The sequence below is a fragment of the Nelusetta ayraudi genome, unplaced genomic scaffold, assembly GCF_046127955.1.
Source record: "Nelusetta ayraudi isolate G7.1 ecotype Tasmania unplaced genomic scaffold, CSIRO-AGI_Nayr_v1 ptg000019l, whole genome shotgun sequence".
NCBI classification, from domain to species: Eukaryota; Metazoa; Chordata; class Actinopteri; order Tetraodontiformes; family Monacanthidae; genus Nelusetta; species Nelusetta ayraudi.
In genome coordinates this window covers 9,462,501-9,477,204 of record NW_027466069.1, presented here as the reverse complement: position 1 = coordinate 9,477,204, position 14,704 = coordinate 9,462,501, and the positions used below count along the sequence as shown (strand labels likewise).

General features: G+C 40.9%; 1 protein-coding gene across 1 annotated transcript; it reads right to left on the bottom strand.

Annotated features, from left to right (window-relative positions):
- Positions 1 to 2,762: 2,762 nt before the first annotated feature.
- Positions 2,763 to 13,710, bottom strand: eif2d (eukaryotic translation initiation factor 2D). Its single transcript, XM_076027070.1, has 15 exons — positions 13,491 to 13,710; positions 12,558 to 12,748; positions 12,382 to 12,465; positions 12,208 to 12,298; positions 10,226 to 10,333; positions 9,578 to 9,840; positions 8,460 to 8,577; positions 8,311 to 8,356; positions 8,123 to 8,229; positions 7,869 to 8,024; positions 7,393 to 7,482; positions 4,836 to 4,931; positions 3,364 to 3,484; positions 3,029 to 3,203; positions 2,763 to 2,934 (listed from the first exon to the last, which is right to left on the bottom strand). The coding sequence occupies exons 1-15, from the start codon at positions 13,544 to 13,546 to the stop codon at positions 2,864 to 2,866; spliced, it is 1,773 nt and encodes a 590-aa protein (XP_075883185.1). The 5' UTR covers positions 13,547 to 13,710; the 3' UTR covers positions 2,763 to 2,863.
- Between the last annotated feature and the right edge of the window lie 994 nt (positions 13,711 to 14,704).

The following is a 14,704-nucleotide window of genomic DNA, read 5'->3' as shown; positions in this document are numbered from 1 at the left end:
TTTTTTTTATTTTTATTTTTATTTTTTTCATCGAGGACACAAAGATATAAGAGCTGTGATGTTCTTTGCTTGGTTTGACATGACTGAATCCAGAGACCTGCCCAAGCCTAATAAACCGCCTATTGTTCCTCACTCGACTCCATAGAAATAAAAACATGAAAAAAACAAAAGATTTTTGGTCATCACCAGAGAAGAAGACAACCAAAAGGTTACCATAAATAAGGAATAAATAAACATGTACACTGCTCGATATTGATACCAAATTGGATGATCTGTCCAAATCCCTTTAGGACGAAAATTTAACTGAGCAGGGAGGAACAAAGGGACAAATCTTTTCTTCAGGTCGAATACTCATCCTTGTTCCTTTTTTTTACTGCAAATGATAAATCCACTTTAGCATCAGGCTGTTGGCAGACATTATGCTGCCATCAGTGGGGAGTGACTACATTACGCATCTTCAGAACAAGTGTCTGTGGTGCTTTAGGGCTGTAACACACTCCTCTGGATATCCTGTGTGTGATTAGAGAAGATAAAAAGACCTGAAAGGAGCTGAAACTTGGAAGGCGGTTTCATGAACTTGTGTGTGTGTTCAGCATCCAGGTGGACGAAACAGATTTGTGTGTCTTTTTTTTTTTGTTGCTTAACCAGCTTGAGGCATCCCTTTGGCACAGGGGCAACGTTGGATAGCAGTAAAGACAAGCTGTCAGCTTCTCCTTTATTGTCACTCTTTAGTTTGGCTTCAAACCTATTGCACCATTTGGCGCTGATAAAACTGCTTGAGCTGCTGCAGCTTCCACTCTGTCGGCCGCAGCCATTGTTCACTGCTTGTGTTAGCTTCTTTGGTTCCTCAGAGCCGCTTGGTGCAGTTTTCTCTTCCACTTTCTTTTTTGGACCTCCACCTCTTTATCCACAAAGGAACCCAGTTGTTTAAGGAATGCACGGAAATAGTTTTCACTTTCACGTCAGCGAACATCACACGTCAAATTGGTTGAATGAAAAACTCTATGTGACGGCATTATCTGTGGTCCATAGCCTTGCTTTGATCTCCACTGTTGCCAGTGAGCTTTTTAAAAGAACTGCCAACTGGAGCCATTTTAGAGCTATGGTCCAATCTGGAAGACTTTCTCAATTGTGAGGCGTTCAATACTTGATGTAGCCGATGCTTGTGTTCTAAGTGGAACCTTTCATGTCAATCCACACAAAGGAAATGAAGACTGAAGTTTGCACTCTAAGGCATGAAACACGGACTACAAACACTATTGAACCTACCTGTGAATTTCTCTTTACCATTCAGAAGGTCTAATGCCTCCGTCTGTCGGGACAGTGGGTTTTTTTTTTTTTTTCAAGTAACACAGCCCAATTGAATCTCTGTATTCACTAGTTTGGCTTCAAATCTTGGAATCCTTTATCCTGTCTTGGTCGATTTGCACATGCATAGGCTATAGTCTGCTTGAACACTGGTTACACCTTAGTGCTGATAAGAGTTAGACAAAAACACACCGTACGGCATTTCAGGGTGAGAAAATGTGTTGTGCGTCCCCTGACTGTTGAGTTTTGCACTGATAACAACAATTACTCAGGTCTTTGTGCTTTCAGTTAAAACGAGCTGAATCAAGTTTGTTCAGAGAAGTGTATTGTCACATGTTCACAACACATTATTTATAGTTTAGTATGTAGTTATAATATAATAATTTGAATATTCAAATTTGAATCTTCAATGCTTGATTACGCCAGCACTGTTGTTGATTAACTTTCGGTTTGTGAAAAAAAAAAGAAAAAAATAGATCGATTTTGGACGTTAATGGTAAGTTTAGGACTCAAGTCGTGAGTCACAATTGCAAGTAGGGATCATATGGGTATTACAGATACTGTAAATGCACTTTGTTTTCTGTCGGTACTGGTGCGTTTTCAAAGTCTGGGGGCCAAAACTCACAGTACCAGGCAACTGAAAAGATTTGAGGCATTTCATAAATATTACACATTGTCTGCGACGGACCAAAGCGAGACACGGACTGCTGCCTTCAGGAAATGTAAAGAAAAAAATAAACTTGACGCTGTGACAAGGAAAAATAAAGAAAGTTTAGGTGGTGTATTTATGTGTCAGAAGGTAAAAGGGAGCTTTTTGTTCAGCACCATTAGCCTGAGGTCATCGAGTGCATGATAAGAAAAACAGTCTTTCAGCGAACAAGACCCAGACGTTATTAGAAGCTTAAAGGCTGCTCGTGAGTCTGCACTCGAGTGAGTTATGTTCGACAGATGTTCAGGATCAAAATGTCTACCTATGTATGATATCGCAGTTAAGAGTTAAACAGACCTCCACCCCAAAGGATTTTTATAAGCTTGCTCAATTTTTCAGGTCAAATCCTAAGCAGACACAGACGAGGCTTTTTGACTGGTGTCCTTCCTTCCGGGTTCCACCATCAATCTGCCGGCCTAATATCTTTTCAAAACTCCCTCAAAACTCAGTGACAGAATTTTGCTTAGAAATAATTAATGGACTGCGGTTAACGTAGCCGTCTCCTTTCGACTCCTTGCGTATCTTTTGAACTCACTCTATAGAAATGTCCCAAATATTTCTCCTACATTAACAAAGTATCTGTCACATTGAACGTTTTCAGCCAAAATGCCCTTTTTATGCGGATGGTTATGGAATTTGTAAACCCTTTGCCGCTTAGTCTTTCTCAGCTGAACTTAAAAGGAAAACCTCTGAACTCAAATCAACTAGAGATAATTTCGTGTTTGTTTAAATCACAAACACGTCAAATGGCACACAAAACACAACAGCTCATTGATAGTGAACCTTTATTCAATGACTTGTGTTTGATGCGCACACACATAGTTGACACGCGGTGGTCGTAAACTGCTATTTCTTCTTGCCACCTTTAGGGGCTTTCTCCAGGCCCTGGATGTACTTGCGTGGAAGTTTGTAGTGATCTGAAACGAAAAGATTTGATGTATTTGTTTTGCTGCGGGCAAAGACACAGTGAAGGACTTTGCAACGCTTCAGTCACAACTTGAGGTTACAAACCTAAAAGCATAGTGCCAACTTGATGGATCTGGTTGCCTTGTATCTGCACCAGAACTTTGTCTTTGGAGCCGGGGATGGGCTGCAAGATGGAGCTGGCCTGGACTCTGCGCTGCAGGGCTGTGGCTACAGCGGCGGGATCCAAACCGTACACTTCAAGGTTCTTTATCATAGTCACCTGGCAGTTGCGTGAGGAAAAATGACATAATCGTGGGCTGAAGAATAAACTGTGGATCTCAAACATATTTTTACGTACTAAAAAAAAAAAGAGAAGAAGATAAAAATCCTTGCTGTGAACTGTTGCAATGAATTGAAGGCATCAAAACAGTAGATGTCACCTTCTTGTTGGAGCCTCGTGAAGCCACAGAAATGTCTATGGGCTCAATGTGGCCTTTCTTTATAATGGGCGCTTGTCCCGAGAAAGTAACTTGAAAGCACTCCTGCATCTGTCCCAAAGTCCTGGAAGCAACAGAGCATGTATTTATTTAATTTTTTTTTAAAAGAAACACCTCCATTTAAATAACATGAAAGAGATCCTTGTTAACTTTGATCAACTAAATCAGTCACTATGAACAAAACAGACTAAAGCATAAATAAAAGTCCTGTAATTTATGCATTTGTTTCACCCCTTGTTCCTGAACATTTACTTCCCCATAAATTGCACACCGGTTCAATTCACAGCTCCTCACACGTATCTTTCACTGGCGGGTGGCTCGTTTGGTTTCTGTGTCATCTCGTGCAAAGCCCTCTGAATGCCCAGTAGAATAGAAAAGTGATTCATCTTCATCAAAATCATTTTTCTAAGTCCATGAGGGACTGTGAATTTTCCAACGGTAACTCGGTGTATGTTACGCGTGTGCAGAATACACCGAGGACGTCCTCCCACTCTAGCCGTGATGAGCTGAATGTATGATGTCAAGAGTAGCCCTAGAATAAATACACGCACTCGGAAGAATTCAGAAATGCATTTTTGTGAAACACAAATATTTACGATTTGGCTCTTAGTTTAAAAAAAACAGAGGCGCCCCAAGACTCTCACACACAAATGCCTTGTAGTTCAAAAACATCTAGAAGTTTGTACAGAAACTTCCCAAAACACAGACACTGAAAACTGCAAACTCTGTGCCTGACAAATGTATTTATTACTTGTCATGTGACAAAACTAACACTGGGTGTCTGAGGTGTTATTGTTAGAGATAATTGTAGCAATACACTATTTCTGGGACGGAAGTGGCGCTTGTTGGCTTCGCTGGCTTCGCTGGCTTGGAGACGGAAGTGCTGAGACGCACCGGTGGGAGCACGGTGGTTTGATGTGTTTTGCGTACTTTTTGTTGTATCTCTTTGTTTCGTATGTTGAGAGGAGGTGCTTGTGGTCGGGCGCGCTCACTGGGAGGGAGAGGACAGCTTTCAGGATAACTGCCGTTGGTTGAGAAGCAGGCTAAAGTGGTCAGTACTAGCTTGTCTTTATCGTCTGTGTTAACAATGTGTTTCTATGCGAAGCAACGACATTTTCAATATTATTGCAAGAAATAATGTTTTATTTGTATTTGTCGGAACTTTTAGTTCTACCGTGTGCTCATTAAACATCTGTAACGGAACTGGAGTCTCGTTTCCTATCAACTGGACGGCATAATTGTATCTGAAATATTATTGTGAACATAAGTGGTGCATTTTTTTTTGATAACTTTTAATGTTTTATTTTATTTTTTTTCCTGTGTTGCATTTATTAACTGTTCTTACCCCATACTAGTGACACTAACGACATCTGCGCACCCCGAGATGTCAAACCATTAAGTAGCAAGTTTTTTACCTGGTGAAGAGATCGTCCCATTTGAGAGCATCAACCTCCTGGTACTCTGATTTCTCTAGCAAGCAGTCGCAGAGAGTGGGGTTAATCGTCACGTAACTGGAAAGAGGAAACAAGGGGATCAAATCAGTTTGTATGCACATTAAAAATTCAAGATTTCATTTTTGTTTCCCTCTCTGCCATTTAAACTCAGTTTGCCAGAGTAAATCGGGTTGAGCTGTTTTCATTTCCTTTTTCTCCTCCTCAGAAACGCAGGTAGACTGCCGCGGCGTCTTTGTTGTGTTTTCCACCTCGTGTGCTGACCTTGTAAACCCGAGCAACACTAAACATTTTTCTTTTCTTTGTAATGACATGCCAAGCGCACAGCGTTCTTCAAACAAAACAAACAAAATCCCGAACACTTTGAATGCCTAAAGCGTGCATATTCTACAAACTTGAAGACACGTTCCTGGCTCACACCAGTGTGGGAAACTCTTCTCTCCTCCGCAGTTTTTTTGCGATATTATACGTCTCACTTGCTGCATTATCTGACAATAAACTTAAGCGACCTGCCTAATGGTCCTCTTTAATTGTTTTACCACCTTTTCCAATTTCTCTCCACTCTAAGCACAAAGTTGGTTTGCACCCCTGTTGTCTCTGCTCTGTTGTAAAATTAATTATCACATGGCAAATGCGTGCATTGTTCTTTCTATTGCCTGAACAATAGAACACTATGTGCAGATTGGCCGTCCACCGTCGGAAAATAGAATGGGAGCTTTTGAAGAAAGGTTTGTATATATACGGGAAACCCAGTATTGTCTCAGGATTCTGATTGTCCACAGTGTCCTTGGGTTTAGACAATACATGGACCCCTCTTGGTTTGGCGTCATTTGACAGAAGGTCAGAGTATTTAAAAACTGGGCTTGCTGTCAAAAGTGACTGACTTCAAATTCCATGAATGGGAGTTTCCTGTTTGCGCACACCAACGCTGGAAGCTGGAATTTTGTGATGAGATCAACTGGCATTGACACACCGCTTGATCCAAGTCTCAGACCTCACAGGCTTGAAAGTTGGTCATTAAATCAAAGTATGCAATTAAAGAGGCAATCAACAAGGAGGACACTGAGCCAAGTGCCATTATTCTGAGCTGGCGTTATAATCAGGACCGCACCTACTGAGACAAAGCGAGAGTTGGAAGTCAAGGCTGAGATAAAGACAAAGACCTTTTCGAGATTTGAGGCCAACACATAGTTTTCTTTCATTTGAGTTTGCTTCAAGGCCCTGTGATGAACTGCTGTCTTGTCCAGGGTGAACCCCACCGCTGCCCTATTACAGCTGGGACAGGCTCCAGCAACCCCCCGCGATCCTGAGTGCAGGAGAAAGCAGGTATAGCAAACGGATGGATGGACCTTTGCTTTTAAGTGAATACATCAACAAAAACAACCTCTGCTCTGTTGTAATCAGAGTTGCTTTTTTTTGGCTTATTAACTCAGTTTGCCTTATGAGGCGTAAGGTGTGTTAAATGTTACGATGACAACTCTTTGAACAGGAAACAATATGTAAATATATATATATACACCTTGATCTATTATCAGGCAGACAGATAGAGAGATTTTACTGACTTTGTAACATTTTTAATGAATTGTCTGCCATATATATTCGTTCAATAATCTCACTGGAAATAATACACATAATGGAAACAGAATGAATGTGAAATTTGTCTAAAGCTACAGCTACTGTTGTTATTATCTACCATCTATGACATTAAAGTTAACTTGCCGCAACGTTTAGCTGTGAAAAGCTTGACGTCTCGGCTGTTTCGCGGAACAGTGCACAGCTGAATTTGCACAATAACGAGTGTTTTCGCTTAGCTCCACAAATTATCTCCTTGTGCTGCTGCGTGAAACCAATTTTTGTTATTGCCACCATGGGACATCTTTTATATTGACGAGTTCGTTTGTCTGCGTGTGTCACTCAAGCTGGAGGTAGCACAGCTGTGGGGAATTTTTACACCGCAAGATATTAGCTGTTTTTAAGAGAGACCTTTTTTTTTTATTTTGTTTATTTTTTTTACTCTTATCAGTATGGCGCATGACAATTATTAACCTTAAACTGGGCTCATTAAAAAAAAAAAAAAAAAAAAAGCTCCGTCAGTTTGCTGAGACTGAGATATGGCCGAGTAAAAAAAATGCCCTCAATTAATTACAAGACAAGACCACAAAAAAGGGCCTAAAGACCGAGGCTGATCTCGAGCACTACGACACTCTTCTAAGCAGCCTCTACCTAACGCCTCTTGGGGTCATTCAGTTGGTGGTCAAAATCTGCTCTTGTGCCAAGATTTCAAAGTATTCATCACTTTTGATGGTATTTTGTCTCGTAACAGGATCATCGATTTCTATTCATCTGGACTACACAGTGGCACTCTGTTCAGTGACAGATGTGTTTGCCATGAGATGCCAGCAAATAAGCAGACTTTCACAGTGACGCAGATGTAACAAAATATTCCCTGTGGTCAGTAATTATGGAAAAATGTTTCCTGCGTGAGCTTCGGCTTGTGAAGACTTTTGGTGACTCAACTTACTTTTTATTAGATCCTTCCACCAGCTCATTCCTCTTCACAAACTCGGTGACAATGCTTCGCACGTCGGCGGCATGAAGTATCGTCCCTTTTCTGTTGGGGCGAGCGGATTGAAGGGTTAGGGTGAAGTCTGTCTCTCCGAAATAAAATTAGTGTACCAGCTTCCAGACATGCTTGGAGGAGTGGAGCCTATTTTAATCATATTACCAACTCAATCAATCTGCAGCTGTCAGTGATGACGCAAATGATTGTGATCGATGGCGATGATGCATGAGAACAGAATGATTAACAGTTAGTGGGAAACCTGACTATGGGCTCACTTAAGGATTGAATAAAACTCTGATTTATTACATCCTATTTAAGGAGGACGGCAGGTCACGTTAGTAAACAGGGACTTTGTACACATCCATTTATCTCACACACGCACACACACACACACACACACACACACACACACACACACACACACACACACACACCTCTTCTTGGCATCCAGAAAAAGAGGCTCAACTCGAGCCGAGACTGAGTACAGAGTTGTGATTTCAGGAGGGCAGTACGGAGTTTCCACATCGCCTCCGTCCTGGAAGGGTGCAGCCTCAACATCTGTCTCTGCTGGAACGGTGAAAGAACGCAGCCTGTGAAGTATTGATGAAATATAAAGGGAATGCAGGCAGACAGTCAGATTAAAATGTTGACTAAGAGTTCCTTGGAAGTGAGCCAGAACTTTACGCACTCTGGATTTTTCCAGTCCACATCCACAATGCTCTCCACACCCTTCGTCAGCTCTTTCACTCGCACCAGGTTGTATTGCTGCTGCATGGCCTGGAGGAACTTAGATAACTGTTGGATAAAATGTTAAAGAACATAATGTTAATCCATTTTTATCCGTCTAAAATGTCATATTATGGATATCAAATATACCTTTTTATAGCTGGATTTCTTGATGTCAAGTTTCTTTTCAGCTGGGCTAAAGCAAACCATATAGACAAACAAACAACCAACATGATGACTTGTGTTGAAAGAAGAAAAAATAAAAACACTAGGCCAGGGTAGGCAGAACTTTACTTTACCAGCAAGAGAACATGTGGTTGCGAAGAAATGTGCTAGTCAGAAGAGGGAGCTCTGACTTCTTCACCTTGATCTTGAGAGCATGGAGAAAACACTGCAACAGCAGGGCGTCCATATTCTCTGCAACGTCACATCACATAACATAACACAGTTCACAGATGTCCCTTATTGTGACAGGTTACCTTCTTACTGCAACAGAAAACTTTCCAGCTGCACGGAAGTGTTTTCTATTTAGATCAAGATCCTGCCTAATTACACCTTGGCAATAAGTACTCCAAGGGGCAGAGCCACAAAGCCATTGCGCGGCTTTTGCGCCTGAAAATCCGTGTAAATAGCGCCAAAAACGGTGATTCCGATCCGCAGACGGGACGCAAACGTGAAAATAGTGGCAGGGCTGCGCCAGACTCATTTGAATGCATTTAAATGAGTCATTACGTGCAAAAGGACACGCCCCCGTCTATGCAAATATGCCTCATTCAAAGAGCGGCAGATCCAGAAAGAGTTTGCGCTCGTGTCCGCACGCAGTTTGACAGACGCAAACACCGCCGGCCAAAACCAGGCGCAGCTTCTGTCTGTCAGAGTGTTTATTACTTCTGAGTGAAACTTTCCTCTCTGGAAAGCCTGAACTATATCCAGAGATAGTCTTAGACTGCAGTATATATGCCAATATTTTAGATCGGCTATGAAAAATACAAATGGTACCCAGGTGTTGGTGACTAACGCGTCTTGACTTTCTTTCCATTATGGCAGCAGTCTTGGTAGACGGAGGAGGCATCGTAATGCCAGGCGCGCACAGGAGCGCCTTCATGCTAGCAGAGTTTCACTGTCAAAACACACGCACTCACCAACAGCCTTTGGCGCAAACTGCTCTCAGGTTTCCAGACCGCAACATTCGCACCTGTTTCAGGTGCCGCATTCGTAGGAGTGTTTGCGCCTGCATGTCATTAGCGCAAAAAACCTTTGTGGATCCCCGCATCTGTGGCGCAAATTGCGGGCGCAATCCCGCCGCAAAATGCGCCGCATTTTAGCGCTGCGCGCCCTTTTTTTTTGAGGATCTACCCCCAAAGTGTTTTGAAAATGGTGGCGAATTGAAACGTCGTAGAAGCACCGATGGCAATACCTTGCGTCATTTTCAGGCTGTCCTGCTCGGCTTCCTCTTCCTCCTCGGGGTTTTGGCTTTTCCCGATTGTGTCGTCTCCTGGCTCGGTCAGACTCAGCTGTTCGATGACCGAACAAGCCTGTTCTGTTGTTGTCTCAGAGTCAGGACTTGGCTCCTGAGTCTGTTCGTCTCCTTCATCAACCTCGCGTTCCTCTTCTTCGACCGCTTCACCATCACCCTGCGCATCCGGCAAGGATGGAGGATTTGACTTATCACCAAAAGCCCTGAAGCAAAGTGTGAAAAAATAGACAAACAGCAAAATGCAAATAATTACAGGGCTGTAGTGCTGCAAGGAAATTACATTTAAATCTGAATCTTAATGAAATGTATCTTTTTTTTGTACACAAAATCATTTTTCTTTTGGTCTTCTGTTTTTTACTGGACCCTACATTCTGTTACGGTAAATATATACAGTTTATGAATATATGAATTATTAGTTACAAGGCCACTGTCAAATGTTCCACGTCATATGACCAAGTGACTTTCCCACCACTCTGTCACCTGATGTACAAAATCAATGTTCTCGGAAGAGGGCGGGGACAACCGTACTGGCCTCACTGTAAATCGCCAGTGTGGCTTTGCACAGAGAAAATAATGAAGCCTCCTCACCATAAAGTATCCATGTATGTGTGGAGAACACACACCCCTTTCCCTTTCATGCCCTGGCTGTGCATCTCTGCACTGGACACTGCAGCGGTGCCAACTGCAACAGGGGTTCTGCAAAAGAAAAAAGGAAAGCGCTCCACTTAAATGTTTCCCTTCGTGAATTTTTACCACAAATATATTTCCGAAAAACCACCACGACTACACCGTGTGCACAATTATGAGGCAAGTTGTATTTTTGAGGATTAATTTTGCTATTGTACATATAGAGTGCTTTTGGTATATCCAAAATGTGAACAAACCATCAAACCTGAACATTTAAGTAGTAAAAGTGAAGTTCTGGTTTTCTTATGAGAATATTATGTACACCATTATTCGGCAACTATTAGTGTGCACAATTATTATGCAACTAAATGAAAAACAAAGATTTTCCCATCTCACTTGTTTATTTTTACCTGTTAAAGTGCTAATAATAATAATAAATTAAAAATAAATAAATAAATAAATAAATAAATAAATAATAATAATAATAATAATAATAATAATAATAATAATAATAATGAAAAAAACAAAACCCAGTCACCAGTATAGCCACCCTTCTTTTCAATAACATTCACAAGCCTTCCATTCGCGCAGTTAGTCAGTTTCTTGATCTGGTCAGAATCAACTTTTTGTGCAGCCGCAACCACAGCCTCCGAAACACTGTGTTCAGAGAGGTGTACTGCTTACCTTTACTGTAAATTTCCCCAAAAGTTCTCAATAGGGTTTAAGTTAGGGGAAAAGGGGGGCCATGCCATTAGTTTTTCATCTTTTAGGTCTTTACTGGCCAGCCACACAGTGGAATACTTTGATGCATGTGATGGAGCATTGTCTTGCTTAAAAAGCAAAGTCTTCTTGAAAGATGCAGACTTTTTCCTGTACCACTGCTTGAAGAAAGTGTCTTCTAAAAATTGGCAGTAGGTCTGAGTGTTGATTTTGAATCCATTTTCAACCCAAAAAGGTCCAACTAGCTCATCTTTAACAATACCTGCACATACCAGTACCCCACCGCCATCTTGCTGGCATCTGAGTCGAAGTGGAGCTCTGTAGCCATTACTGATCCAACCACGGGCCCATCCATCTGGTCCATCAAGAGTCACTCTCATCTCATCACTCCACAAAGCCTTTGAAGAATCTGTCTTCAGATATTTCTTGTCCCATTCTTGACGTTTCAACTTGTGTGTCTTGTTCAGAGGTGGTCGGGTTTCAGCCTTTCTTACCTTGGCCATGTCTCTGAGAACTAAATACCTTGTACTTCTTGACACTCCAAGTAGGTTGCAGTTGTGAAGTATTGCAGCACTATACAGGATAATGGGTTCCTGGTGGCTTCAAGTTTGATTCTCCTCAATTTTTTTGTGGTTAATTTGCATCTTTTCTTCTCGACACGTTTCTTGCAACCCTGTTTTACCATTTGCTACAAAACGTTTGATGGTTCTGTGATCACGCCCCGATATCTTAGATATTTCAAGTGTGCTGCATCCCTCTGAAAGACTTTTTTTTTTTTTTTTTTTTACAATTTCTGACTTTTCAGAGTCAGTCAAATCTCTTTTTTGGCCCATTTTTCCTGAGGAGAAGAATCTGCCTAATAATTATGCACACCTTGATATAGGGCGTTGATCTCCTTAGGCCACACCCTCCCTTGTTACACAAATACACATCATCTAATATGCATTATATCCTCTTAGCATTCAAGTTTATACAGCTTGGGGTTGGAAATTAAGGATAAAATGATCATATGGTCAAAATAGTCACTTGCCTAATAATTGTGCACACAGTGTACAACCACGACTACTATACCTACTTATTACCCAGATTTCGCGGATTCAGGTTCTTTTGTATCAAAAATGTTTTCGGTCGTGTGCTTGTTAGCTGTGGGCGGCAACACTGCTTCCTGTTTGTAAGAATATAAATCTAAATTCATTCAGGTCTGGAGCTAATTTATGACATACCTACTGCCCACCACTGTAACTGCACAGCAATCTCCCCGTTTCATGTCAGGGGGGCCAGAAGAAGGCAGTACGACACCTGGCAGCATGAGATCTTGGGGAAAACAAAGTGTTTGTCTCAATATCAATATGAGTGTACGTTGTGACTGTGACAGAACAACAAAAAAATAAGCATACCTGCTCCGCCCACTAACTTTTGCACCACAAGAGGCCATGTTTTAAGTTTTGGAAGGATATCTGGGTAGCGCCAAAGCACGTACACTGAAAGACACAACAACAAAAAACAGGCACTGCTGAAACAGATTGGTTAAAAGCACTTACAATGTCTATTAATCAAGCTGCAGGCGTTCTACCTGTGGGATAAAGTTGTTTTTCCAGCTCAAAGAACAGTGGGTTTTTGTTCATGAGGTAAAGTGTTACAGCATCTCCCTTGTGTGCATAAATCTTCACAATATTCAAATCCTCTTTGTTGGGGATCAGGTTGGATAATTCATCGGCAGAGAGTGACGGGAAAGCAGCAGTAATGTCCGCTTTAAGCTTTCTCCTAAGGTTAGAAGAGGAAACAAAATGTCTGGTCAGTGTTAGAACAGTAACATCCAGTCTAGAGAGACAGATGTTGCCTACTTTACAGACAACATTTGAATAATTTTAAAGAGCGGTGTCAAAGTTTGGATTTACTACATTTCCTCTTTAATGAATTACAGCTTTAGGCTTTTAGCAATTTTCAAACTAATCATATCATATTTCACGCTTTCCCTAGGAGGAAAGACCAGTTTAAGAGGCTGACGATTTTGCACGAAATGTTGCACAATCAGAGGGCGGCGCGCTATGGCTGAACGAAGACGACTGTTTATCTTTGGTCGCTTGTTTTTTTTTTTTTTTTTTTTTCAGTTTTCTGCAGCAGATGACTGGAATTAACTGCATCAGACCTTGAAGCTTAACTTCAATCTTCTCTTTCTTCTTCGATGCAGTCAAAAGTGACAGAGCAATGCCATTCACTTTTAAATGTCTGCGATAGTTACAAGTAAAAACAAAACTATGAGTAGCTTCGGCTGTGCTGCTAGCTAGTAATGACAGAATTTGCTGAGACGTATTATCAATTAATTTGCGAACTGATACGAGACCGCTATTTTACGTTCGTACGTAAATATTGTGTTCGAACTTTGAGCTAATCAGTGTCTCTGGTCACGTTCAGCTTGTCGACGCTGTCTGTGTAACAGTGTACATTATATAACATTTATGCAGCATATACTTGTGTTTAGCTGGTGGATGCGGCGGCGAATCACCTGTCTGATCCTTTGATAGCGGTGTTAGATTTGACTCGGAACGGTCGGACGAACATCTTCAAAGAAAAATTGCGGGACAGTTACTGTAACGAACCCACCATTTCCACTTTTAGCACTTACACTGGCTAAAAAAAACCCAGCAGAAACATAATATTCCCTTTAAAACCATTAGCTTTCCCTCGTTGGATATTGCGGTCCGTCAAGTATTTACATCCGACCCGGAACATAACGTTTGTGATAATGAGTTCCGAAGCACGAAGTAAACTCACGCCTGTGTGCAGAATTAATTTGAATGATAAACAAATCAATAATCTAATGTCAATACAAATCAATATAATTTTTGGCAAATCATTAAATATCTCAATTATTAATTAACAACTTTGCTGAAAAACCCATTCCAAACATAAAAAATAGCTCTTATTAATTGAAAAAAACAGCAAGTAGTCCTTGTTTTTTGACACCTGAATGTTTTATCTTGCTGTTTATCTTGAACCTGTCTTCTTCTTCTTCTTCTTCTTCTTCTTCTTCTTCTTCTTCTTCTGATGATGATGATAATCATAATCATAATCATAATCATAATACCAAGATGGATAACACAAAATCATCCCCAGAAGAATCATAATCAAAGTCGTCTGGTATTGTGCTGCACTGAAATGATAATAACACTAATAATGATGATATCATACAGGAAATGGGCTGAACCAGCAACTGCTTCCACTCAAAATCAGTTTCTGATGTTTCATTTATTTTATTCAAGTGTTCTTGAAGTGTCTGTTATCATATTGTCGACATGTAAGATTATTATCTTGGCTATTTTTTTTATTTGCATTTGCACAAGTGGATCTGGGCCTCCTAAGCACATTGCTCTCTAAACAAAAAGATGCCCTCACTGTTGATACGTTGTGGGAATCTTCGTGGAAGAAGGGCTCTGGTGTGAGTGTGTTAGTGTTACTCCTATGCAGATTCTTAATGATTAAATATGATAAAAGCTATCTGATTACTTTTACGAAGAAACAGTGTGATCCTACACTCTAAAGCAAGCCTTGTCCTCAGGTTATGTCAACCAGTAGAAATATAATTATCTTACAACTGATTTCCTGTCAAACCAGATTCCTAGCTAAGGCACAACATTAGTTAAAAAGTTAAAAAGCTCATAATGTATCTAAAATCAGTGGCGAACCAATACAATATAGCATACCAATACAGTTGGGCAT